General features: G+C 36.0%; 1 protein-coding gene across 12 annotated transcripts in view; it reads left to right on the forward strand.

Moving 5' to 3' along the window:
- Nucleotides 1–25,888, forward strand: part of LOC131157859 (uncharacterized) — an 87,549-nt gene that overhangs the window by 58,623 nt on the left and 3,038 nt on the right. For 9 of the 12 annotated variants that reach the window (XM_058112273.1, XM_058112276.1, XM_058112279.1 and 6 more), the window contains one exon: nt 21,387–21,452. In XM_058112273.1, coding sequence (XP_057968256.1) covers nt 21,387–21,452 — 66 coding nt within the window. Of the gene's footprint in view, nt 1–21,386; nt 21,453–24,585; nt 25,104–25,888 lie in introns of those variants that run through there. The other 3 variants (XR_009137336.1, XR_009137335.1, XM_058112277.1) reach the window with 3 other exon arrangements.

A 25,888-nucleotide genomic window follows, 5' to 3' on the forward strand; every position in this document is an offset into this window, starting at 1 on the left:
GGATACCATTGACAAGAACATATAGGATTTCAACTTGAAATCAAGTCACAGTATTGAAATGCCCTCTTCTGGGGATGACATTGTGAGCAATGATTTTAGCAGTGACATGCTCTTAGGGTCTTAAATCGATAGACTTATAGGCAAGACGGGCATAGACAACATCACGAGGGGGGGTAGGATCGGTGAACCCTTCGTGAGATGAGTGGTAATACAAAATTCTGAAATCTGCAACATTTAGAAAGCGAGAGATAATGGACTAGTCATGGTAGAGGGAGGTACCTTGGACCCTAGAGGTCATGGATTGATGATCTAGATTATCAACTTATTTTTGATAGAATCCTAAAATCAAAGACTCACTAGCCCTCTTGGAAAGGCTTAAGAAATTTCCAACCAATATTAGAGAATAAAGAAAGGATATTAAGAGTAACAAGTTGGGAAAGAGTTAGATGAGCAAGGGATCACATGGTAAATTGAGGGGCATTCTTCCTTGCTAGCATCTTGTACCGTGGTCCACGAGCGGTGTTGCTTGTACAAGCCATGAAATGAGAAAATCAACCAGTGAAAATGAAGAGGAAGCTTTTGAATGGATGGATCTAGGCTAAAATGAGGGTTTGGGGTTGTGGATTGAAGGGAGACGAAGAGTGGGGAGTAGTTCTGAGTGAGAGAAGGAAAGAAATGAGAAGAAGAAAAGAGTTTTTGAGGGTTTTAGAGCTGACGCACTGCGACCCTCTGAGGCTTCTACCTAGGCCAATTGACTGCGTCCTATAGGCTGGTTGACTGCCCCCTTTGCCACTTGAAATTTTGCCAAAAAATTTAGAGAAAAGGGGGGGGGGGGGTTTGGGTTTGGGATTAGGACTAAATACCAAATAAAAATATAAAAACCAGTGGGTACAAAAAATAGTTCAATTTCTCCTTTTTGTACATGGTCTCTTATGAAATTATGTCTAATTTCAATGTGTTTAGTTCTTGAATGTTTAATAAGATTCTTGGTCAAATTAATTGCACTAGTATTTGTCAATGGAACAGCAAACAACAAAGCAAAAGATTTATTTCCTTACTTCAGCCCACAATTATTTCTTTATTTTTCAATTCAATATTTTGTACAGTTAGCATATATTTAGTTAACATGTATAGGGCTAGAATCATGCTAGACCTTATTTACTTTCCATATATAGCTTTCTTGTAAAGTCTATATATAATATACAGAACTCAAGGCCAAATCATTCGGCCATTCACACAATACTTTGACATGGTATCAGAGCCAGCTGACTGCTAAGTTTTTTTTTCCCCTTCGAATTTTTTTTTGTCTTCTCGGTTTCGTGGCTGTTGTGGGTTTTTTTTTTTTTCTCTTCTGGAATTTTTTGTTCTCTGTTCTTCCAGTACTTCTGTGGCTGAGTGGCTGTCGGCACAGCAGGTTTTCTGGTTTGCCATTTATTTTAGTGTAGGCAACAACTTTCTGTTGCCGTTTCTTGTGCTTCTCTGTCTCGGCACACAGCAGGTTTCTGTCCTTGTGATTTTCGGCAAGCAGGCAACAATTTTCTGTTGCTGTTTGTGACTCTCGGCAAGCAAGCAATAGCTTTCTGTTACTGTTTCTGATACTTCTCTATCTCAGCACAACAGGTTTTTGTCCTTGTGATTCTCGGCACAGCAGGTTTCTTGGTTCAAGATTTATTTTTTTAAGTGCAGGAAGGCAGGTTGTTCTAGGTTTTCTTTGTACCTGCATTGTTTATTTTTTTGGGCTTTTAGATTTTCTAGTGGTCTTTTTCTTTTGGCGAAGGCTGTTTTTTTGGGCTTCTCGATTTTCTCCTTTATTTAGCATGGACTACGCACCTGTGTGTGCCAAGTTTACGGGCAACAATTATTCTACATGGGCTTTTCAATTTGAATTTTTCCCGAAAGGAAAAGACCTTTGGGGTCATATTGATGGCACGAATTGTGCACCCAATCCTGATAATTCCAAGGAGTCAGTGGCTTGTCCTTCATGGGCTATGCTTGGTGCCAAGGATTCAGCGGCTTGTCCTTCATGGGCTGTGCTTGAAGCTTGGATTATGTCTTGGCTTCTTGGCCCGGTTGTGCCACATATTGTCCCCAATTTGCAACCTTATCGCACCGCTCAATCCGTGTGGACTTATTTAAAAACAATATATCATCAAGATAATGGTGCCCATCATTTTCAGTTAGAGCATGCGATTGCCATGTTTCAACATGACAATCGTTCCATCCAAGACTATTATTCGGGGTTTCTGACTCTTTGGAACGAATATTCTGATCTGGTTACTGCGGATGTTCCTGTTGCCTCTCTTCCCATTATTCAACGTCTTCACGAGACTAGTCGTCGTGATCAGTTTCTTATGAAACTCTGCCCCGAGTATGAATCTGTTCGCTCCTCTCTGCTGAATCGCTCTCCTGTTCCTTCTCTTAATGTTTGTTTTGGTAAGTTCGTGAAGAACAACGACTTAGTACTCAAGTTACTCTGACACAATCTCATGGTAGTTTAGGGTTTGTCCCTGTGGCTTATGCTGCTCAACAACGAGGACCACCTGCACATTCTAGCACGTTGCAGTGTTTTTGCTGCAAAGAATTTGGGCATATCGCTACTAATTGTTCCAAGAAATTCTATTCTTATTGCAAGAAGAAGGGTCACATTATCAAAGACTGTCGTATCCGCCTGCAGAATAATTAGGCCTAGGCATTACAAACTTCTGTTTGCGTACCCCCCACAGTGACTTTTGTCGCCCTTGGCTTTTCTTTAGGTGTCTCCTCTGTTCCTGCACCTCCTACAGCGAATTACTACATACTTAGAATGGTGCAACAGATGCTAATTTCGGCATTATTAGCAATGGGTCTCCAAGGTAACAATTCTCTACTAAACTCTAGTATGTGGACTCGGGTGCCTCTAATCACATGTTGAATAATCCCACTTCCCCGTGTCATGTTCGGCCCTACGCTAGTCAATATGCTATTTAGATTGCGAATGGCAGTTCTTTGCCAATAGTTGCTATCGGACACCTCTTCTAAGTTCACTGATGTGTTTCTTCCTCCTCAGCTTTCCACGAATCTTATTTCTATTGGTCAATTAGTTGATAACAATTGTGCTGTTAATTTTTATGGTAATGGTTGTGTTGTGTAGGACCAGGTAACGGGGGAGCCAATCGCGAAGGGACCTAAAGTGGGGCGATTGTTTCCACTACTTTTGCTTGTTCCAGCACGTTCTCCAGTTTCTTCTATTAAGTCTTTTGCTTGTAATAATGTTTCAAATCTTAGTATGGTGTGGCATCGTCATTTAGGCCATCCCAATACTCAGATCTTATCTCATGTATTGAACTCTAGTTTACTTGGTAATAAAGAACGTTCTTCTTTATCTCTTGAGTGTGCCTCTTGCAAACTTGATAAAAGCAAAACTCTTCCTTTTCCTTTGCATGCTAGTAGAGCTTCTCAGTGCTTTGATCTTATCTATAGTGATGTTTGGGGACCTTCTCCGTTTAGTTCATATGAAAAATTTAAATACTATGTGACTTTCATTGATGATCATAGCAGATTTACTTGGGCCTACTTCTTCACTCTAAATCTAAGGTTTTTCGTACATTCAGTGAGTTTTTAGCATATGTTGACAATCAATATTCTGCTATTATTAAGATATTACGTACAAATTCTAGTGGTGAATATGTGTCTACTGAGTTTCAGGCATTTTTGGCTTCTAAAGTTATTATTCATCAACGTTCATGTCGTGCTACTCCCCAACAGAATGGAGTAGCCGAACAGAAAAATCATCATCTCCTAGATGTGGTACGTACTCTCTTGCTGGAATCCTCTGTTCCATCCTTGTTTTGGGTTAAGGCTCTAAAAATTTCTACTTGATTAATTGTTTACCTTCTCAAGTCCTACTCATGGAGTCTCCCTATTTCCGCTTATTTGCTAAGCAACCTAGTTACGATAACCTCTGTACCTTTGGTTGTGTATGTTTTGTTCATTTACCTCCTCATGAGCGACATAAATTATCTGATCAATATGTTCAATGTGTATTCTTGGGATATAGTGTGTGTCAAAATAGATTTGTTTGCTATGATCCTACATTACATTGTACACGTATTTCTAGGAATATTATTTTCTTTGAAAATCAACATTTCTTTTCTGTGTCCTCTGTACCCTCCTCTTCTACCGTGATTCTCCCCTTCTTTGAGGAGCAGTTCTCGTTTTAAACCAGGTATTGTGTATACGTGACGCTCTCGCCCAAAGTCTCTTCCGGTAGCTCATCCAATATTTGATCCTACCACACTCCATATTCAGTCAGTTGCAGCACCTCTAGAGCCTTTGGTACACCGCTCTTCTCGAGTGTCTATACCCCGGATAGGTATGGGTTCCCTCTTCAAGTTCTGGCAATTCTGTTTTAGCTCTTACTGCTGCATTGTCCAATTTAGATATTCCCACATCCTTCTCACACGCTGCCAAGCATGATTGTTGGTGACAAGCTATGCAAGAAGAAATTTCCGTTGCTCTAGAGGTCAATCACACCTGGGACATTGAGCCTTGTCCTCCCACCATTGTTCCTTTGGGTTGTAAATGGGTTTACTCAGTCAAGGTCCGATCTGATGGAAGTCTAATCGTTACAAAACTCGCCTTGTTGCACTTGGGAATAATTAGGAATATGGTGTCAATTATGAAGAGACCTTTGCTCCCGTGGATAAGATGACTATTGTTAAGATTCTGGCTATTGTTGCTTCTAGTGATTGGCCACTACATCAAATGGATGTCAAGAATGCTTTTCTTCATAGGGATCTTGAAGAGTGTATTTATATGAAGCCACCCCCGAGCTTGTTTCCCTCTTTGACTTCATATGTCTGTAAGCTTCGTCGCTCTCTTTATGGTCTCAAACAAGCTCCAAGGGCCTGGTTTGATAAATTCCACACCACTTTATTACAATTTTCATTCAAGCAGAGCAAGCATGACACTTCATTGTTTCTTCGAAAATCAAACATGGGTATTGTTGTTCTTTTGGTTTATGTTGATGATATTGTGATTACTGGTTCCAATTCTGCTTTACTTGCTCAGCTCAAGACTATCTCTCAGACCTTTCATGTGAAAGATCTTGGGTCTCTCACATATTTTCTTGGTCTTGAGGTGAATTGTAGTCCCTCAGGTATTTCACTCAATCAACATAAGTATGCTAGTGACTTGGTGGCCACATTTGGCCTTCAGAAGGGTACTTCTATTGATACTCCCATGGAATTAAATGTCAAGCTTCACAAAGAGGAGGGTGACTTACTTGTTAATTCCAGTTTATACTGGAAGTTGGTGGGTAGTCTTGTCTATCTCGCCATTACTAGACCAGAAATTTATTTTGCTGTACAGCAAGTCAACTAGCTTCTTCAGACTCCTCGTCATCTTCATTTGGCTGCTGTCCGTAGGATCATACGCTATGTTCAGGGCACTTCTGCCCATGGTTTATTCTTCTCTGTAGGAAATTCTACTTGCCTTGCTGCCTATAGCGATGCTGATTGGGTTGGTTGTGCAGATACACGTCGCTCCACCACTGGTTGGTGTGTGTTCCTAGGTGATGCATTGATCTCTTGGAAGAGTAAGAAGCAAGACAAAGTTTCTAAGTCATCGATGGAATTTGAATACCAGGCGATATCTCTTGCTTGTTTTTGAAATTATTTGGCTTTGAAGTTTGCTTGCTGAGCTAGATTTTTCTGAGACCGATCCTACACCTCTACATGTCGATAATACGAATGCTATATTGATTACGGCGTCTATCATGAGCGCCCGAAGCATATTGAAGTCAATTGTCACTCTATCCGTGAAGCATTTGAAGTTCGTGTTATCACTATTCCACACATTTCCACTGAATTACAAAGTGCGGATATCTTCACGAAGGCTCTCTCTCGTCATCAACATTGCTTCCTAAGTAGCAAATTGATGCTTGTTGATCAATCCACATCAATTTGAGAGGGGCTGTCAACAGAACAACAAACAACAAAGCAAAAGATTTCTTTCCTTACTTTAGCCCACAATTATTTCCTTATTTTTCAATTCTTTATTTTGTACAGTTAGCATATATTTGGTTTACATGTATAGGGCTTGACAGATTATAGTTTACATGTATAGGGCTAGAATCATGCTCGACCTTATTTACTTTCCATGTATAACATTCTTGTAAAGTCCTAGTATAATATACGAAACTCTTAAGGCCAAATCATTCGGCCATTTACACAATACTTCGATAGTATTATCGCACATGATAGACACACAATCAAATTTCAATCCAAAATCAAGTAGTGTTTGTTTCATCCAAAGAGTTTTTGTAACACTACTTCCAATTGCTATATACTCAACTTCCACTGTGGAAAGTTCTATAGAATTTTATTTCTTACTAAACCAAGTTACAAGTGTCCTAGGAAGTGACAAGTCCCACTAGTACTTTTGTGGTCCATTTTGTAATCAGCAAAATCAGCATCTGAATAACTTAATAGTTCAAAAGAAGTGCATTTTGAATGCCAAATTCCTAAGTTTTAAGTTCTAACAAGGTATCTAAAAATACATTTTACGACAACTAGGTGTAATTCTTTAGGATTAGCTAAAATCCGAGCACACGTGCAAATGCTAAACATTATATTTGGTCTACTTGCTGTTAAGTAAAGAAGACTACCAATCATACCTTTATATTGTTTGATATCTACCTTAGACTTGGCTCGTCCTTGTCGAGATTGGTTGAGGTACTCATAGAAGTGCCTATCTCCTTTGCTTCCTCCATGCCAAACCTCTTTAGTAGTTCCTTGATATACTTGGTTTGGTTAATCAAGATTCCATCTTTCGTATCCTTTATTTGGAGTTTGAGGAAGAAGGTGAGCTCTCCCTTCATTCTCATCTCAAGCTCATCCTGCATTTATTTTGCAAATTCTTTAAGCAAGAGTTCATTAAAAGCACGAAAGATAATATCATCCACATAAATTTGCACAAGAAGCATGTCATTATCTTTAGTCTTAAGAACAATGTTGTATCAACTTTCCCCATTTTAAAACTGCTTTCAGTAAAAAAGTTGCAAAAACTTTCGTACCAAGCTCTAGGAGCTTGCCTTAAACCATATAAGGCTTTAGGGATTTGAAAACATGAATTGAAATTTTTTTTGTTTTCAAAATCGGGACGTATGTACCTCTTCCTCAATAAATCCATTAAAAAAACTATCAAAAGCAAGTAGCATATGAATACCCTCTAATCTAGTAACCGGAGCAAAAGTTTCATCATAGTCAATTCCTTCTTGAAACCTTGGGCAATAAGTTTAGTTTTATTTGTTACTACAATTTTGGATTCGTCAATTTTGTTTCTATAAACCTATTTTGTTCCAATTACCAAATGATCATTAGGTCTTTCAACAAGATTCCAAACTTGGTTTCTTTCAAATTGATTTAATTCCTCTTGCATAGTCATTATCCAACTTTCATTAATTATAACATATTTTTATGTTTTTGGGTTCAATTTGAGATAAAAAGTCATGTTATTTACAAAGTTATGCAAACTTGATCTAGTTTTAATTCCTAATGATGGATCTCCAATTATTTGATCTTTAAGGTGATTTGAGGCATATTTCCAAGCTTTGGTTAGATAATTTTGAGTCGAGGCTTTATTAGTTGGTTCATTGCCTACTATTAGCCGGTTCATTAGAATTTTCTTGTTCATTTTCAATTTCTTCTTCATCATCAAAATTGGCGGAAACGGTGGACACGTTTTCATCAAAGTTAACATGTATTGATTCTTCAACTATTAAAGTTATTTTTGTTGAACACTTTATATGCTTCACTAGTTGATGAATATCCTAAGAAGATTCCTTTATCTGCTTTTGCATAAAATTTACTAAGATTGCCTTTTGTATTTAAGATAAAAAATTTGCATCCAAAGAATTAAAGTATTTATAGTGGGTTTTATATCATGCAAAAATTCATAAGGTGTTTTCTTGATGATTCGTCTAATTAGTGCTTTGTTTAAAATATCACAAGATGTGTTTACGACTTTGGCCCAAAAATATTGAGGTAAATTGTGTCCATTTAACATTATTCTAGCCATTTCTTGTAATGTTGTATTTTTTATTTCAACTACTCTATTTTTTTGAGGTGTCCTAGGTGTCGAAAAGTTATATTTTTATCCATTTTCATTACATAAAACTTCAAATTCAACATTATCAAATTCACTTCCGTGATCACTTCTTATATTAGTAATTTGAAAACCTTTTTCGTTTATGAACTAATTTAAAAAAAGTTCTAAAGTTAAGCAACAATCAATCTTATTAGCAAGGAAAAACAAGAATAATCATCAATAATTACAAAGGCATATGATTTGCCACCTAAACTAGCAATTCGGTCTAAACAAATTCATATGCAAAAATTGTAAGAGTCTAGAAGTATGCACGATATTATTTTACTCGAAAATTTAATTTGTATTCCCTTTTGGCATGGTTCACAATTTATATTTTTAAAATTTAAGATTAGGAATTCCAGTTACTCAGTCTTTTCTCAAATGTTTAGATAAGAGTATACATGCTACAATGACCTAGTCTATGATGCCACTACCATCATTATTCACAAAGCAAAGACATTTAACATTTTGATCAAGCAATTTATTCAAATCAAGCACATACACTTTCTTCTCTTTTTGCGATAAAGATGGTTTGATTATTCATTTTGTTCACAATTCTAAAACAATCCAAATCAAACACAAGAAGATAACCTTTGTCACATAGTTGGCTAATTCTTAATAAGTTATGCTTTAATCATCTAACAAGAAGCACATCATCAATAATAAGTGAGTTGTTCACACCGATAGTTCAAATGCCTATGATGGTACCTTTTCCATTGTCCCCACAAGTGACGCTTGCTCCATCCTTTTTGTTAAGTGAGAGGAACATAGAGTAGTCTTTGGTCATGTATCTAGAGCATCCGCCATCCAAGAACAATTTGCTTGAGTTGATATTGACTTCAAGCAAACCCACACAACACAATCAGCCAATGACTTTTGGTACCCCATTTTCTTGGGTCCATGAATGTTAGTGTGGTTAGGCTTAGAAGTCCAAACACATGAATTATGACATTGAATGGGTTTGGTTCCCTTGGACACCCAAATTTTCTTTACACCATGATTTTGATTTTTCTTGATTGAGCAAGAATAAGAATAGTGGACCTTTCTTCCATAAAAGTTACATTTAATAAAAGGGCTTGTTGATTGAGTTGTTTGAACAAAATAGTTTTTGTAAAATTTTTGTATTGTCTCACTTTTGTACCCAATCCCAGCTTTATTAAAACCACATCTTTGGCTACCTAAAATATTATTTAGATTCTCCTTGGGTAAATCTTGCAAGAGTTTGGTTGAGGTCTTCAACCTTCTTTTCAAATTTTCATTTTCCTTCAATTCATTTGTAGGAGAGCTAGATGAAAATTTGACTTTCAAATCCTTAGTTTTTTATTTTGTAAGGAATTCATTTTCATTAGAAAAAAAAGGTCAATTTCTCTTAAGCTCATATTTGGTGCTTCAGGTCTCTAAATCATCATGCATTTCATTGAGGGTATCAAATAATTCATTATACAAAGGTTGATCAATAGTGTGAGAAAACTACCTCCTCTTTGTCTTCAATGGCCATGAGGCAGAGATTTGCAACGTCGGAATCAGAGTGCAGATCATGGTCACTACCTTCCCAAATTGCGTTGAAGGCCTTTTACTTAAACCTTCTCTTGTCCTTTTTTAGAGTTGGGCAATTTGAATGTGACCCAGTTTCTTGCACTCATAACTAGTGATTGGGTGCTTCTTGCTTGTTTCACCCTTCCTTTCATCCTTCTTCTTCTTAATGAATATTTTGAACTTCCTAGTGATGAGTGCAATGCCCTCATCACTATCATCATCTTCCTCCATGTTTTGTGTAGAGGAGAGTGCAAGGGTCTTGCTCATGTCTTTCGTTTTCACTGTTCTATTCATTTCCATTTCTTGTGTAAGTAGAGACCTAGGCAATTCCTCAAGTGGGAGTACTTGTAGATTTTTTTATTCCACGATCGCAATCGTCTTGGCCTCTCATTCTTTTGGCAACCACCTAAGTATTTTTTGCACAAGTTCGAAATTAGTGTAATTCTTGCCAAGAGAATTCAAAGCGTTGATGATGTTTGTAGACCTAGTAAACATATAATTTATTTTCTCATCATGCTTCATTTCAAACATTTCATATTCAGTTACAAGCATATTATTCTAGATAGTTTAACTCTAGATGTCCCTACTATGTTACATGGAGTGTGCCAATTTGCTTTATGGAGGTGCATCTTATAACTCGATTAAATTCACCACGGTCAATTGCACAATGAAGTATGTTCATGGCTTTAGCATTTAATTGATGTATGTGTTTCTCATCTTCATCCCACCTATTTCTAGGTTTTGGTTTGACTTCTCCATTCTTCACATTGGTTGGGTGAGTGTACCCATCTTGGACAACATCCCATATTTCAAATTTAAGGGAGTTTAGGAAAATATTCATTTGATATTTCTATAAGCAAAATCAGTCCCATCCAAAAAATGGTGTTCTAACGGCTCTCAACACCAACATTAACGGTTGTTATGGATTAACTTTAAGACAGTTAAGTCTAAAAAACTAGAACATTTGCTCTTGATACTAATTGGTGGCCTAAAGGCAAACCAAGAAGGGGGTGAGTTGGGTTACCTAAAAAATTAATTTTAATTTGCACAAGATTAATACATACAAGCAATCAATGTGATACTCAAAAGTTAAAGAGATGGGGAAAAGAAATTCCAAATTCTTTTATAGTGGTTCGGTTTCCTCAAGCCTACATTCACTCACTCAAGGTCCAACCCACCTTGAGGTTCCACTGGAAACACAAGCCTTACAACCCTTGCTTTCTTTGGAGGCAAGGAATCCAATACAATGTGATTGAATGAGTAAAAGAGAAATTCCTCAAGAGGAAAGATTCACAAATGTAAGCTCACAACAAGAATTACTCTCAACAAGATAAGAGAGTCATGTTACAACAAAGTTTTTGAGGGAGAAGAGCACTTTAACCTTCCACTTTATGAGAGAGAGATGTCTTGTTGCTGTGCATTTTGCTTTATAGGCCATATATATAACTAGACACAAAAAACTAGCATTTTGTGGCAGTTATGCATGTTTTTTGGTCAGGTTGGTCGACTGTTTACTAAGACCGGTTGATTGCTTACTAGTTGTTTGAGTGGTTAATGAACCATTGATGTGAAGGATAGGGCTGACTAGTTTCGGTGACCGCCTTAAGGGGCCAATTGATTGCCTCCGGCTTCTACTTGAACCAGTTGACCACCCTTTGTGGGCTAGTTGAGCCCCATACTGCAAAGCCTAGTTCTGTCTATTTTCTCTCTCTTTCTTGATTTATTTGTTTTGTGCCAAACTCATTCAAATTCTTAATATATTTACATACAATTACAATTCAAATTTGCCCAAAATTACAATCAAATAAAGTAGAAAAGAGATCTTGAAAGTTCTTCGAGCTTTGGGAAATCTTGAGTCCTTGGAGATTCCTTCAAACTTGTATTAATTTGTCTCCTATTTGTCACACTTAACCTCAAAATAATTTGATCTTAAATAGTTTGTTTTCATCAAAATTAGGCAATGAAACCTTGGGGCTAACAAGTTGGTCCACTAGTTCCTCCCTATTCTTATTTGGGGCATTTTTCTTTCTTAAAATAAATCTCATTTTAGATGAAATGGTAACGATCCTAACGGATAATTCTCCAAGATAAATTTTTTGCCCCTTCTATAATTTTTTCAATAGTGTTGCCAAACCAAGAAGATTTAATTTGCAAAGTAGACACTTTATTGGTCATACAATCCATATCAATACAACACCCAATCTATAAGAAAAAATGAGGACTTGAACAACCATCACATTTAGGACTCCCAAATTTTATCAATTGTTGAACTAGGCGGGAAGTAGACACGTGGAATTGACTCTTCAATTTTGTTTTTCTTTTTCCAATGGAGTGCAAATATTGGCCAATGTGAATTCAAACTAGCACCAATTAGGTAAGTACATTAAACAAATTTCTAGAGCCCAAGTAGTGTAAGGTCATCAAAAGGTCCTTACACTGACTATGTAGTCTTACAAGAATATTCAAATATTGCACTTCATATTCTTGCCCAAGAAAACTCCATTGGGCCTAAAATGGGGTGTTGGTAGTCCAAAAGGTCCTTACACTGACTATCATAGCTGGACATTTTTTTTTTCGCAGATTTGGAAGTTGCAAACTTAGTATAATTTCCCATTCATGTTGCTGGCATGTGATGCACGGGGGTTGCTGACAATGGACTTCTAGCAAAAATTTTCCGATTAGTGATGGACTTTTGGCATGTGTCCAGTTGTGGTGGTAGTGTGAAGATAAAAGACAAGGAGGTTGGGGATTTTAAAGAGGTATTGGCCAAGAACCTTTCTGGTGTTGTGTGGCGCCACAAGTCTTGTGAAGTGGCGAGGAAGTTTTAAGGGGTAGGGAAGGCCGTTCTTGAACTCCGCCTTTGATGCACTTAATGTCCTAATATTTTTACAGAGTTGGTCCCAAGCCCGAGTAAAGGAGGGTTGCGTTAGGTAGCTGACAACTAGCGTAAAATTTGTAAAATCACTATGATATGAATCCTTACCAAATATTCGCTGCGGCGCCCCTATGAGTGATGCATTGCACTTATACCACCTAGGTGTAGCGAAAAGTAGGCGAGGTTGGGTTAGGTTGTTGCCGCGAAGCGACACGACGTGTTGGCGCCCGAGTACGTTGTCAAATATGCGAGGGTTCCCGCATCATTCTGGATGTGGGTAGGTAAAGAAGTTAGTTCAGGAAACTAGGATTTGATTAGCAACTTGGAATATAGGGACACTTATGGATTAAAAATATGGAAATTGTGGACACAATGATTAGAAGAAAATATATATAAAATAATTTGCCTTAAAGAAACTAAGTGGATGGGGGAGAAAGCTAGAGAAATTGATTAATAAGGATTTAAACTTTGTTACAATGGAAAAGAAAAACATAAGAATGAGGCACGAATTATTGTAGACAAAAACTTGAAAGATAGTGTTGTAGATGTAAATAAAGCAGGATATAAAATAATAAAAATAAAGATGGTCTTACGCCAAGAGATAATAAATTTCATTAGTGCTTATGCTCCTCGAGTAGACTTATCAGAAAATCTTAAGAGACAATTTTGGGAAGATATGGATAGTATTATACAAGGTATATCAGAGACTTAGAAAATATTCATAGAAGCAAATTTTAATGGACACATTGGAAGGGATAGTAAAGATTATGAGATGATATATGGAGGATATGGATATGAAGACAAAATGAGCTTGGAGAGATGATCTTAGACTTCTCTATGTCATACGCTTTTATTACAATCAACACTTGCTTTAAGAAGAGAGAAAAACACTTAATAACATTCAAAAGTGGACAAAATAAAAGCCAAATAGATTTTTTCTTAACTAGGAGGGTAGATCGTTTATCATGTATGGATTGTAAAGTTGTCCTAGGTGAAAGCTTAACCACAGAAGATAGAGTTTTAGTGTTAGATATATGTATTCAAAAAATGGAAGAGAAAAGATAAAATAAATCAGTGTTAGAGAACTAGATGGTGAAACCTAAAGGGAGAAAATATAATAAAATTTAAAGATAAAATGATCAAAGATGGTGATTGGATTATAGAGGATGGTGTAGATACGAACACTCTTTGGAGTAGGATAGCTAGCTTTATTAAAAAAAATAGCAAAAAAGATTTTAGGTGAGCCAAGAGGAAGATTCTCAAATAGCAAAGAAAGTTGTTGGTTGGATCAAGATGTTCAAAAGGCTGTAAAGACAAAAAATAATTTGATGCAAAACATGGCAAAAATGTAAAAAAAATGGATAACTTTGAAAAGTATAGAGGCGAGAAAAGATACAAAGAAGGGTGTTAGTGAAGCTAAACATAGATCATTTGATAATTTGTATGATAGGTTAGATTCAAAAGAAGGGGAAAGAGATATATTTAAACATTCTAGAGCTAGAAAGAAAAAGTAAGTACTTAGGTAATGTAAAATGTATAAAAATTGAGGATGATATTGTCTTGGCTAAAGAAGAAGACATAAAGAAAATGATGAAGTCACTTTAGTAAGCTATTTAATGAAAACCAAATAGAAAACTTAAACTTTAGAATTGAAAAATTAGGAAAAGACTAAAAATATGAGATTTATTCACAAGATTAGAGTGAATGAAATTAAGTTTGCACTAAAAAAAAATAAAAAATGGGAAATTTATAGGACTGGATAACATTCCAATTGAAGTTTGTAAATGCTTAGGTGATAATGGAATTATATGGTTAACTAATTTATTTAATACAATTATAAAAACAAGAAAATGCCAAATGAATTGATGAAAAGCACTTTAATACCTATATACGAAAATAAAGGAGACATTCAAAATTATAGTAACTATCGTGGAATTAAACTTATGAGTCATATGATGAAACTGTGGGAAATGGTAGTTGAACAAAGGTGAAGGATAGAAACGAAGGTCTTAGAAAATTAATTTGGTTTTATGCTTGGGAGATCTACTACAAAAGTTATACATCTTTCAAGAAGATTAATGGAAAAGTTCAGGGAAAATAAGAGAGATTTGCATATGATATTTATTGATTTAGAGAAAACGATCGGTGCAAACCTGCAAGTGCACAGTATCGTAGTTTTATAGTAAAGTGATGAGAAGAGTATTGTCCTCAGAGATTGGTGACTTACTTTTGCCAAGTACCAAAATTATACTAATCTTGACTTTATTTAGAAAATAAATTAACATTTTTGTGAGTGCAAATTGAAATAAAATCACTTTAGAGAAAATATTCAAAGGAAAATAAAACTATTTGCCAAGTATCAAATTAATGAGAAAGAAAACTTTTAGGAAATCGATTTCACCTAGTCTCTCACTATGCTTTACTCATCTAACTAATAATATTTCATTATCTCTGTTTGTTAGCAAATCTCCAATTCTTCCCAAAAGCCTCTTTCGATAGTCAATTGGAAACTATTCTTGTTCATTATTTAACATTAGAGTATGCAAATTAATAAAGCAATAATGCCTTAAGACCCACAATTTTAATACTACATAGGTTCATACAAGTCTTTCGATCTCTATATTTACCTATGCTGAAATATCCAATATCTATCATATAATTTCCCCTTTTGGTAGCAAATAACAAGATCAAAATCATTTAATTAATGACCAGTTAATTAAAAGGAATAAGCTCAGAATAAATCAAACAAACATAGAAGAAAATTACTTCAAATTAGCATAGAAAAGAAAGCATAGCTTGAAACCAGATTACATCGTTTGCCTAGAAATAAGAAAATTAGTTCATGCTGAAAATAAAATCCCACATTAACGAATTCACCATATTTTCTTTTCTCATGGGAGTGGAAGAAAAATCAATAGAGTCCCGGCTGAAGCCTGCTATGTTCGTGCTTCAAGAATCTCTGAAGAACTGCTGCCCAAACCCCCTGCCTACTGTTCCAGTGATTATTATATTTTTATTTCTGTGCAGCCAGCCCCTGTGCGTGTTTCTCTTCTGTTCAGCGCCGCCTCTCAAAGCCCTCCAGAAAAGAGGCCCTGCCACCTCCTTTTAAAACCCTTCTAAGCCCTTTTTCAAAAGAAACCAAAAACAAAACCCTTTTTTCCCAAAATGTCCCCAGCCATTTTAATTGAATTCCCTAGCCTCACCTTTTACCCAGCGCAGCCCCCTTTCCTTGCATGGCCGGGTCATATCAAGACCTGACCTCACCTTTTTTTTTTTTTTTTCTTCAAATTGGCTCCGCACAAACACACAGGCCCATCTCTCTTTTAAATTCCAAAGCCCACACCTGACATCTCTCACTTTCTCTTGTTCAGTTCGGCCCTTCAGGAAAAGAAATACCCAGCGCATCCTCTCTTGTTGCATGGCATTGTTCACATGCATGCTTTTATTTTTGAAGCCCTTAGCCTCCTCCAAAAGCTTGTACACGGCCTCCCAATTTCAAAGTCTAGGGTTTTCCCATGTGCATGGCCTATCTTCATGTTTAAAAAAAAAAATCTTCTTTCTTCTCTTCAAATCTGCGATAAAATTAAATGACCGTAGTGAGACCTAGAATCGGCAAAAATAAATAAAATGAGGCCAAAGTTTAAAGTTAAGAAGTGATAAATTATTCTAAGTTATGCTACTCATCAACCCCCAAACTTAAAACTTTGTTTGTCCTCAAACAAAAAAATAAAAAATAAAAGACCATTATAGACAATATTAACTAGACCCCACAGAGTAGTATCATCACTCACCAAGCCATGATCTGAATTTAGATTTCATCACTAGTATCTTATTCTTTTAACATCAAAGATGACAAGAAAATCAATCAACATTTAGCTATTTGTCAAGTAAGAGTTAAGTGTTTACTTCAACCTAAGGCTAAGACCTTGAGTGTATGTGTGATATAGTCAATTTAACTCCAAACCACCAGCAAATTCATATAACAGTAGAACAATTGAAACCAGAAGAATTCTCTCAAAACTTAACCCCATAAGTCCAATTTTCAGAAATCCTCTCCTCTAATATAGTCAAACGCCAAAATCAGAGATCGAAAGGTCTTTAATCAAGGTTGTAATGATAGGCCATTAGGTGAGGGCTACGAAAGAAATGGATAAGGAAAATTAAAAAAAATTGGGAAAAATACTTGGTGGAAAGAACAATCAAAAAGATATCCCTAGAATTCAAACCATAACTCTCTCTCTCGACAATATGCTCATACTGATGACAATATTATTGTTGTAACCAATGAAGTAATATCAAGTACACCTTTAACAAAATCTGAAGTGATCCATACTTATTAAGCTTCTCTCTCTCTCTCTCTCTCTCTCTCTCTCTTTTAAGAAAATTACTCTTTAAATGTAAATTTCCACCAAAGTATTTTCTTAAAATGTAAAGGTAAATTCATGGTTTTTCAGGCTTAGAAGGGAATGGTTTACGTAGCTAAAAGAACAAATGAAGGCTTATGTAACATAAGGCTCAAGGGGGTTGACTATGGAAATACACCATGCAATGATGGCATGATAATCAGGACGACTAGGAAAGCTTGTTTTGGTTATGACCCAAAAAAAAAAAAAAAAAAGTTTGCCTAAATCATTTCTCTAATATTTGGTAGCAACTAGGATTTTGCCTCAAGGATTTATCAACGGATTATAGAGCAAAGCAAGATTGAACTCTTCTAACCCAATCAATTCTACTCATTCTCTTTATAATAAAAATGGAATAGAGAAAAAAAAATGACTATGTGCACAATTATGTTCAAGGACAAAGATTTAAATCAAAGTACCCACAAAACTCAGCTTGACATAAAAGAAATTTTTGAAAATTTTTCTCAATCCCATCCTCAATCACAAATTTCAGAGTCATAGAGAATTCAATCATAGTAAAATAAATTAAATGAGGCCAAAGTTTAATGTTAAAAAGTGATAAATTATTCTAATTTATGCCACTCATCAGAAAGCGTATGATAGCGTATCTAGGGAAGTTCTATGGTGGGTTTTAGAAAAAAAGGTGTATGTAATAGGTATACTGATGTCATTAAGGATGTGTACGATAAAGTAATGACTAGAGTAAGGACTATAGGTGGAGAGGCTAAAGAATTTCCAATCACAATAGGTGTATATCAAGGATCTGCTTTGAGCCCTTACCTTTTTGCTTTGGTGATGGATCAACTTACTGGGAGTGTCTAAAATGAGGTTACATGGTGTATGTTGTTTGCAGATAATATTGTGTTGATTGATGAAACTAGGAATATAGTAGAGGCTAAGTTAGAATTATGGAGAGAATCTTTAGAATCTAGAGGCTTTAGGATAAGTAGAAATAAGACAGAATATATTAAAATAAGGATGTATTCCCAAGAGGGGGCTGAATTGGGTTATTTAAAATTTATTCGCGGAATTTTAAATACTTCAACCCTTAACTATTCAACCTTCCAATATATATACAGCAATCAGAACTATGTTAATAACAAGCCGTTAGATATGAATATGGATATACAAATTGAATTTACAATATGAGATAACACATTCAGTTGAGCACTTGTTCGTATTATAACTTTCAGCTTAATTTAAGAAGACTCACAATAATGTACTCAAGAATAAATTCAGTGATTGATTTATGCCTTAATACAAATCAATATTAAGATCTAACTTTCAGCACATGTATTTTCTTTCAAAATAGATTTTGTAAAATGCTTGTTTAGCTTCAACACATATACTTTATTCAGAAAATATGTTCACAAACAAGTTAATCCTCAAATTATTTATTTTCAAACTCAAAGTTGTAAACCTGTTTGAATGGTCAAATGAATGCTTCGCTCATACAACTGATATATATTTGATCTCAAACAAAATATGTTCAGCAAGTTCACTATATTTAACAAGATTCCTCTTTTCAACAGATTTTCAAATATTTAGCTCAACCTCAATTATTCAATAAGATTTAATATTGAGCATGAGATAATATTCAGCAAGTTCTTATAATAATAAAATCATGCACACAGTTTATAACTTGCAGAAAATAAAAAGAGTAGGGAAGAGGAAGCTGAACACTGTTGTTTTTACAAGGTTCGGCCGTAGCCTACGTCCTTGCCTCCAGCAACACGCTGCGAGGATTTCCTTTACCAACTTTGTTACCAGGTGAAGTTACACCCTCTCTCCCTCAAAGGTGGAGTTCGCCTCTCTAATGAGAATCCACTCCCTCTAGGCAATGATTCAATCCCCTGAACCGTCAAAAATACAAGAAACAGCAAATACTTGCTTGTACAAGAAAAAACTCCTTAAACAAGCAGATTAGTACACATTAGATTCAAAAACAATACTTCAAAAACAATATGAAAGTTGAAGCTCGAAGTATATCACTAGAACTGATTGAAAGATGTGAGTTTTGAAGATCAAATCAGTCTTTTCCAAGTGAAAGAATCAAGAACACAGCAGTAGCCTTTCAGCAAAGAGAATACAAGAGAGTTGTGCATGTCGTTGCTTTTCAATTCGTGTTCATTACCCTAATGTGCGAGAATAATATGTTTAAATAGAGCACTAGGGTTTCAAAAACTTTCTCTTGAATTTTCTCTTAATTTGGAAGCCATTCACGTAAGATTTGGAAATAAGATCAGCGCTGTTTAACGTTTAAACACTAGCATCAGTCCCCTGTCCCCGAAGGGTCAGTCACCTGTGCTCCTTTTAAATCAGCGTATTCTGAAAGTCATAATGAGGTCAGTCGATTGTGCTCGATAGGTCAGTCTCCTGTGCCTATTCAGTTTAAATATTTTCAAACACAGAAGCACCACAGTCGCCTGATGATTTATCATCAGTCGCCTGTCCTTTCAGCAAACTTGTTTTTCAATGATTTTTGGTTCCAAACTTAATTCATATATTTGAGAACTCATTTTGGACTTTGAGAAAATATTTTCATGGATAAAATCAGGTAATGACATTTCCTAGGAGCTTCAATTAATCAATATTGAGTTTTGAAGTACTTACATGAGACTTTCATATGATTTTCCTTTCTTAATGTCTAAGTCTTCATGTTGTGAAGCTTCCAATATGTCTTCTGAGCTTTATGCACTGCTTCAACGAGCTTCTTGTCTCACATGACTTGAACCTTCATGTTTATCATGTCTCATTGCCTTAAGTGTAATTTTCCATTCAGATTCTTCAAGTATGTCCACTTGAAATCATAAGATCACTTAAGTCCTAAAAATCAAACTTGCATAGACATGTTAAGTAACCTTGATTTTTATCATCAAAATGAGATTAAGCCTTGTTAGGCCAGCATATATTAAATGTAATTTCAATAATAGTAGAAGGAATATTGGAGACAAAGTTAAACTTGATGATGTAGAAATAAATGACGCTTGTAGATTTCAATACCTTGGGTCTGTTATGCAAGATGAAGGAGAGATTGAAGAGGATGTAATGCATAAAGTTAAAGCAGGTTGAGTAAAATGGAGAAGTGCTTCAAGTGTGCTTTGTGATCATAGAATACCCTTAAAATTAAAAGCAAAGTTTTATAGGACGGCTATAAGACCAACTATGCTATATGGATCAAAATGTTGGGTAATTAAGAAACAACATATCCAAAAAGTGAAAGTTGCCGAGATGAGAATGCTTAGATGGATAAATGGTATAACATTGAAAGATAAATTAAAAAATGAACATATTAGTAGTAAGTTAGGCATAACTAAGAGAGGGGTGACTCAAATGGTTTGGGCACCTACAACGTAGGCCTGATAGTGCGCTAGTGAGGAAGAATGAGTTAATTATTGTGAGGGGTGGTAGAAGGGGTAGGAGTAGACCTAAAATAATTTGGAATGAGATAGTAAGGATTTAGTAGCCTTGAATTTTTCAAAATAAATTGTCCATGATCGCATAAATTGGCGGAAAAGGATTCATGTTGCCGATCTCACCTAGTGGGACTTGAGGCTTGGTTTTGTTGTTATTGTCGTTGAAGGCATTTCTTGGGGTTTTTTTGTTCATGGTGCTGGAGATGTCAAAAGATGAAGTCGGGAACATGTGTTTGAAATTGAGTGGCTGGTTGATGAATATCACTTTGATTTTTTTTCAATATTCCTGAATTTCTTTGCTTAAGTTTTTGAAATTTTTCCTGGTTTGAAACAATGTTAGCCGCAGTGGAAGTGAATTGAAGTGGTTCTAATTTTCAAGAATGATTGGAGGAGTTAGGAAAGTGATAGTGGATCAGTTACACATGATTACAGAAGACTGGGTGATTGGAGTTTTCTTTGATACCAAATTGGTGCAGGACTGTATAGAAACAGAAATAGAGTGATGGAATTAAGGGAGAGAAAGGGAAAGAGGAGAAGAAATAGAAGGAAGAAGGGAGGAGGAGGAAGGAGAGAAAGGGACAGGACTGTGCAGTCAGCATTACAATTAAAATAACTATTTAGTATACTTGTACACCTAGCATTACAATTAAAACAAATGTACTAAATAACCCCAGGGTACTTAAAATACACAAAATAACCCGAAATTAACTTCGAAAATGACCAAAATTTTTCGAACTAAAATACAAATCTTAATTCCTAAAGCTGTTGTTACAATATATGCATATAAAGTTCTTCTTTGTTGGTCTTCCATTACAATGGTTTAGTGAAGTAGCCGTCCTTTTTTTTCTATTTAGGAATGAAATTTCTCTTCCTTATTCTTTTCCTCCACAGCAAGCAGAATATTAATTTCACTACTCCTATTGAGGAGTAAACTGAAATGCATGAACATGTGCACCAGATGTATGTTGTACAATCTTTCTATATTACAAACTGACAAACATTATATTTGACACCTTTCTTCTACTTCAGGTATCACTGCTTTTGAAGGAGAGCTTCATTGAATCATTCCCTAGTCGTGATCGACCATTTATGAAGGTGTATTTTCTCAGCATCTAACATGATATGCAACTAGTTTTATGTTTAGTATGAGTCATATATACTACTATCGTGCATTTGTCAATTTTGGCAATAATTGTGGCCTAATTGTCTATGTTGCATCACCTGACATGTAACGTATTTAGATGATGATAGCTTTTATGGGCCTCTTATTTTCTTTTCTTTTTGTTTTAGGATGTTATATATAAGAAAATTTGGATTATTGTTAATTTAGTATTTTAACTGTTCTTCCTAAAGAGTTAGTGAAGGTATAATGGTCACTGTAACGTGCTTGGCATACGTAATAAATAGAGGGGAGGCCTATTGCTATGATCCTGTCTTCCAATTTAGACAACCCTTTAATTTAGTATCAGAGCATCATCCCAAGTCCTAAGCCCTAAGTTTGCAGCCATTGCCAAATGAAGCCCTAAACCTCATTATCATATGCATCTCTGCCACTATAGGATGGTTGTCCACATCTCCAAAGGTCTGAAACAATTCTAGGGAAAATCCCGGATGCTGGTTCAGAACCATTAGAATCTCTTCAGAGTTTGCAAAACCAACCTTACAGTTACCTACAGACATTGCCAACTAATTTCATCACTGGGACCCATCCACGTGTCCTCAGGTGTCAGTTGAAGGCACGGACTGGCCTGGTTCGACGTGCCAGTGCGAGGCTTTGTTAAGCCTTGTTTTTGCCCCAATCTGTTCCCACATGGCTTGGATCCTTTTATAATCCATAATCTCTGTAGTGTTAGGTCATGTTTTTTGTTCAAAGATCTAACCTTTTATGGTCGTTTACTTACAACACCTTGTTAGTGTTTGGTACTGTTGTCTGTTAGTTGTATGTCAGTGCTGGGTGAATTCCTCAGTGTTGTTCAAGTTTGTTTATGACTTGTTCATGGTTTTTCCAGTTGTTCACCTTGTTCATGGTTATTCCAGTTGTGAACCTTGTTCCTTACTAGTTTTGTTTGTGAGTGCTAGGATGGAGTCCATGAATCCCAAATTATGTTTCCTTCATCACTGTCTTACATAATGTGTTGAGGTTTGAAACCATCATCTATTTGAAGCCTAGGCAAATCTAAACACTTGTTCCCAATGACAGAAGGAGAGAAGTATGGACTTGGAAACTGGGTTGATCGTCTCCCTGTTCTGGAACTTTATGGAATCTCATATTGCATGGGTGTGCATATATTTGGATGTACCGAGGAAATTTGGGATTATGTCAAACTCATTCCAATAATATTACTTGTATGTACAGTCTCTTATTTTCAATTACAATAGGGAGACATAGTGTCACAGGGAACCTTGCAGAGAAGAAGCGCATCCACGAGTAACTCAACATCATGGCAACAACCAATGTTCATTAGATGCAAAAGTGGAGACGACAATCCTTTGGGTCCTAGCGGATTTGAGACCCAAGGTCGAAGCATTCTAATCTTAGATTCTTAGTAGTGTAAAACTAACATCTTTCGTTGATGTTTATGCTCCCATCTTTCATGCTTCTTCCAGCATCCATTCCTATATCCTTGATTTTTAATGTTTTGATCTCCCAACTCCAAGAAGATTGCTTATGTTACACAAATGGGGAGCATTTGTATATGTTCAGGGGAAGACTTTTTAAGTTTGTATTAGGAATCATAGTAAGCTTGCTGTGCATCTCTTTCTCATATAGGTAACCCTACAGCTTGTTTGTCCAATATTTCTCCCACAAGTCAATGAGTTATGCTAATGACATGATAGGTATGACCAATTTCTTTTCCAACCTCCAGTTTTCTGAAAGTTTACCTAGTGTTACCCTTTAAGATGGGTCCATTACTATCATTAAGGGAATGAGGACAGTAAATCCTACTCCCCCTTTTTCTGTTTCTTCAATTTCACATATTTCTAAATTTTCCTTTATTCTTATATTAGTTGGCTAGATCACAAAATTCATGAATCTTTTCAACATTCCTCCCTCATTCTGTTGTTATTTAGGATTTGAAAACAAGGAAAAAATTTGGCAGAAAACGTGAGGGTGGCAAGATTTTTCTACTTTTGAGTTGTGATCTGTCTAATTCCTGCACTGATTCTAATACACTGCTTCAAATCCATTGTTGTCTTGGTCATTTTTTGTGGACGAGTTAAAATTGTTGTTTCCTGCTTTGAGTCGTGTCTAGTCTTAAGTGTGAGTTTTGTCAGGAAAGCACCATTGTGTTTTGTTTGCTTGAGCCAATAAATGGGCAATGAGCCCTTTCATGTTACTCCATTCTGATATGGTGCGTCAAAGTTGGGTTTTTGATATTTTGTCACTTTTATGAGCCCTTTCATGTTAGTCCAACTAAAGGATAACTTGGCCCTTGTGCCTTTTGTTCTAAGATAAAGATTGAGTCTGGCATGATTCATCTGCCATCTTGTGCGTACCCTCCCAAACAAAATAAAGTAGTAGAGAGCAAAAATTGATGTATCCCTGAAGTTGCTCATACCCTACTGTATCAAGTGAATATCCTAAAGTATTTTGAAGTGATCTTGTGCTCATGATTGATCTCTTTATTAATAGAATCCCGTCCTCTGTTCTTGGGGTAAAATGCCATATTCCTTCTCTTCTTGAATGCTTACTTTATTCTTGTTTCCTTTTCATATATTCAAGTGTGTCCCTTGTTCTTAACCCTAAGGGTGGATAAGTTGGATCCTTTCAAATTTATCTTTTATCGCTATTATAGTCCTACCTGTATCACTTATGCCACCTAATGTTTCCTTCTTTGAGTCTACAAGATACTATTTTGAGTTGTTGAGCCTTGCTGACCTTGATGAGTGTTTTCCTCTACTTAACATTCCATATTCTACCCAATCATCCTCCTACATCATCTGGTTTAGAGTCTAGTTGTGCAGGTGTACCCAAAATAGTGATAAGGGAGGAGAGCTTCTAGCTTCTACTACTATGCCTTTGGTTTCCTCATTTGATGATCCAGTTTTCCAAGATGTTCATCTTTCTATTGCTGTCCAGTGTCCAGAAAGGTAAACACAGCTACACCCAATATCCAATCTTAAATTTCTTTTTTCTATAATATCTTGCTGCCTGATATTACTATTTTGTTAGTACTTATCTAAAGCTTGTCTCTAAACTTGTCTCTAAAGCCTTATCTCATTCTAGGTGGAGGATTGCAATGTTTGAGGAGGTGTGCTTTGAAGGATAATGACACTTGGTAGCTGGTTGTTGTCGTTGGGTGCATACTGTGAAGATCAATGGTTCCGTGGCTCAAAAGGCCCATTTTGTTGCTGAAGGATATAGTCAGGTGCATGGTTTGGATTATTCTCACACATTTTCCCTACTCGACAAACTTGCCTTTATTCATTTGTTCATATCCTTAGTCACCAATGTCGTTGGCTTTTCCATCAGTAAAATATGAAGGATGTTTTCCTACATGGAGATCTTCAAGAGGTATATGCTGCAACCACGTGGTTTGCCGTTCATGAGGAGTTGTGTTGTCTAGAAATCCTTATATGGTTTGTAGAACTCCATGAAAGCATGGTTTGATTGGTTCAACAGCAGATCACTCAATATTCTGTAGCCATACTACTGTTCTTAGAATTTTGCTGATTTGTGTATGTAGATAGCGTTGTGATTACTGGTAATGATAATTGAAGTATCCAGTGTATGAAGTGGTTTCTTCAGATAGCTTTTGACTAAATATTTGGGTCCGTTAAAATGCTACTTGGGTATAGTAGTATTCATACATTTTACGGAGATTTTAGATGAGACTAGGCTGTTGGGTTCCAAACCTGCTGATACACCTTCAGATTATTTCCAAAATGTGGGTAACAACGGACCTAAGGATAGCAAAAATTTGTTGGGAAGTTAAACTACCTCACAGTCAAAACAGCTGGACATATTTCACAAGAAGTTTTGTGTTTGAGCCAGTTCCTAGACTTCTCCCCTAACAAGCCAATGGAATACTGTCATTCGTATATTGTGATAACTGAGGCCTCTTTTTTCAGAACTGAAGTCACACTTAGAACATATGGATGTAAATTGGGCTAGATTGCCCTCTGACAAGTAATCCAGAACGGAGCATTGTGTTTGTTGGTGGTAACCTAAAATCTTGAAAGAGTAGTAAGAAACAAACCATTGTGCTGCATTTGAGTGCTGAGTCTAAATATTAGGGATGTCAATGAGGTGGATTTAGAGCAGAAGGGGGCAGAATCCAAATCTGCCCAGCCAAGAATGATTTGTCCTGCCTACTACCCCTACCCGTCTTGGACTCTTGGAGCATTATTTCCATCTGCATCCTCAATACGTCGGCATTCTCAATCAGCCCTACCAACTATAAAAGAACTTATAAAATTTTGAAAAAAAAAAACACAATTTTGGTCTTTATATTATTAAAATAAAGTAACTTCTTATAAAACATAACCTTTCTAGTAAAATAATGTAAAATAAAATAAAAATAATATAT

The sequence above is a fragment of the Malania oleifera genome, chromosome 6 (genome assembly GCF_029873635.1).
Source record: "Malania oleifera isolate guangnan ecotype guangnan chromosome 6, ASM2987363v1, whole genome shotgun sequence".
Classification (NCBI taxonomy): domain Eukaryota; kingdom Viridiplantae; phylum Streptophyta; class Magnoliopsida; order Santalales; family Ximeniaceae; genus Malania; species Malania oleifera.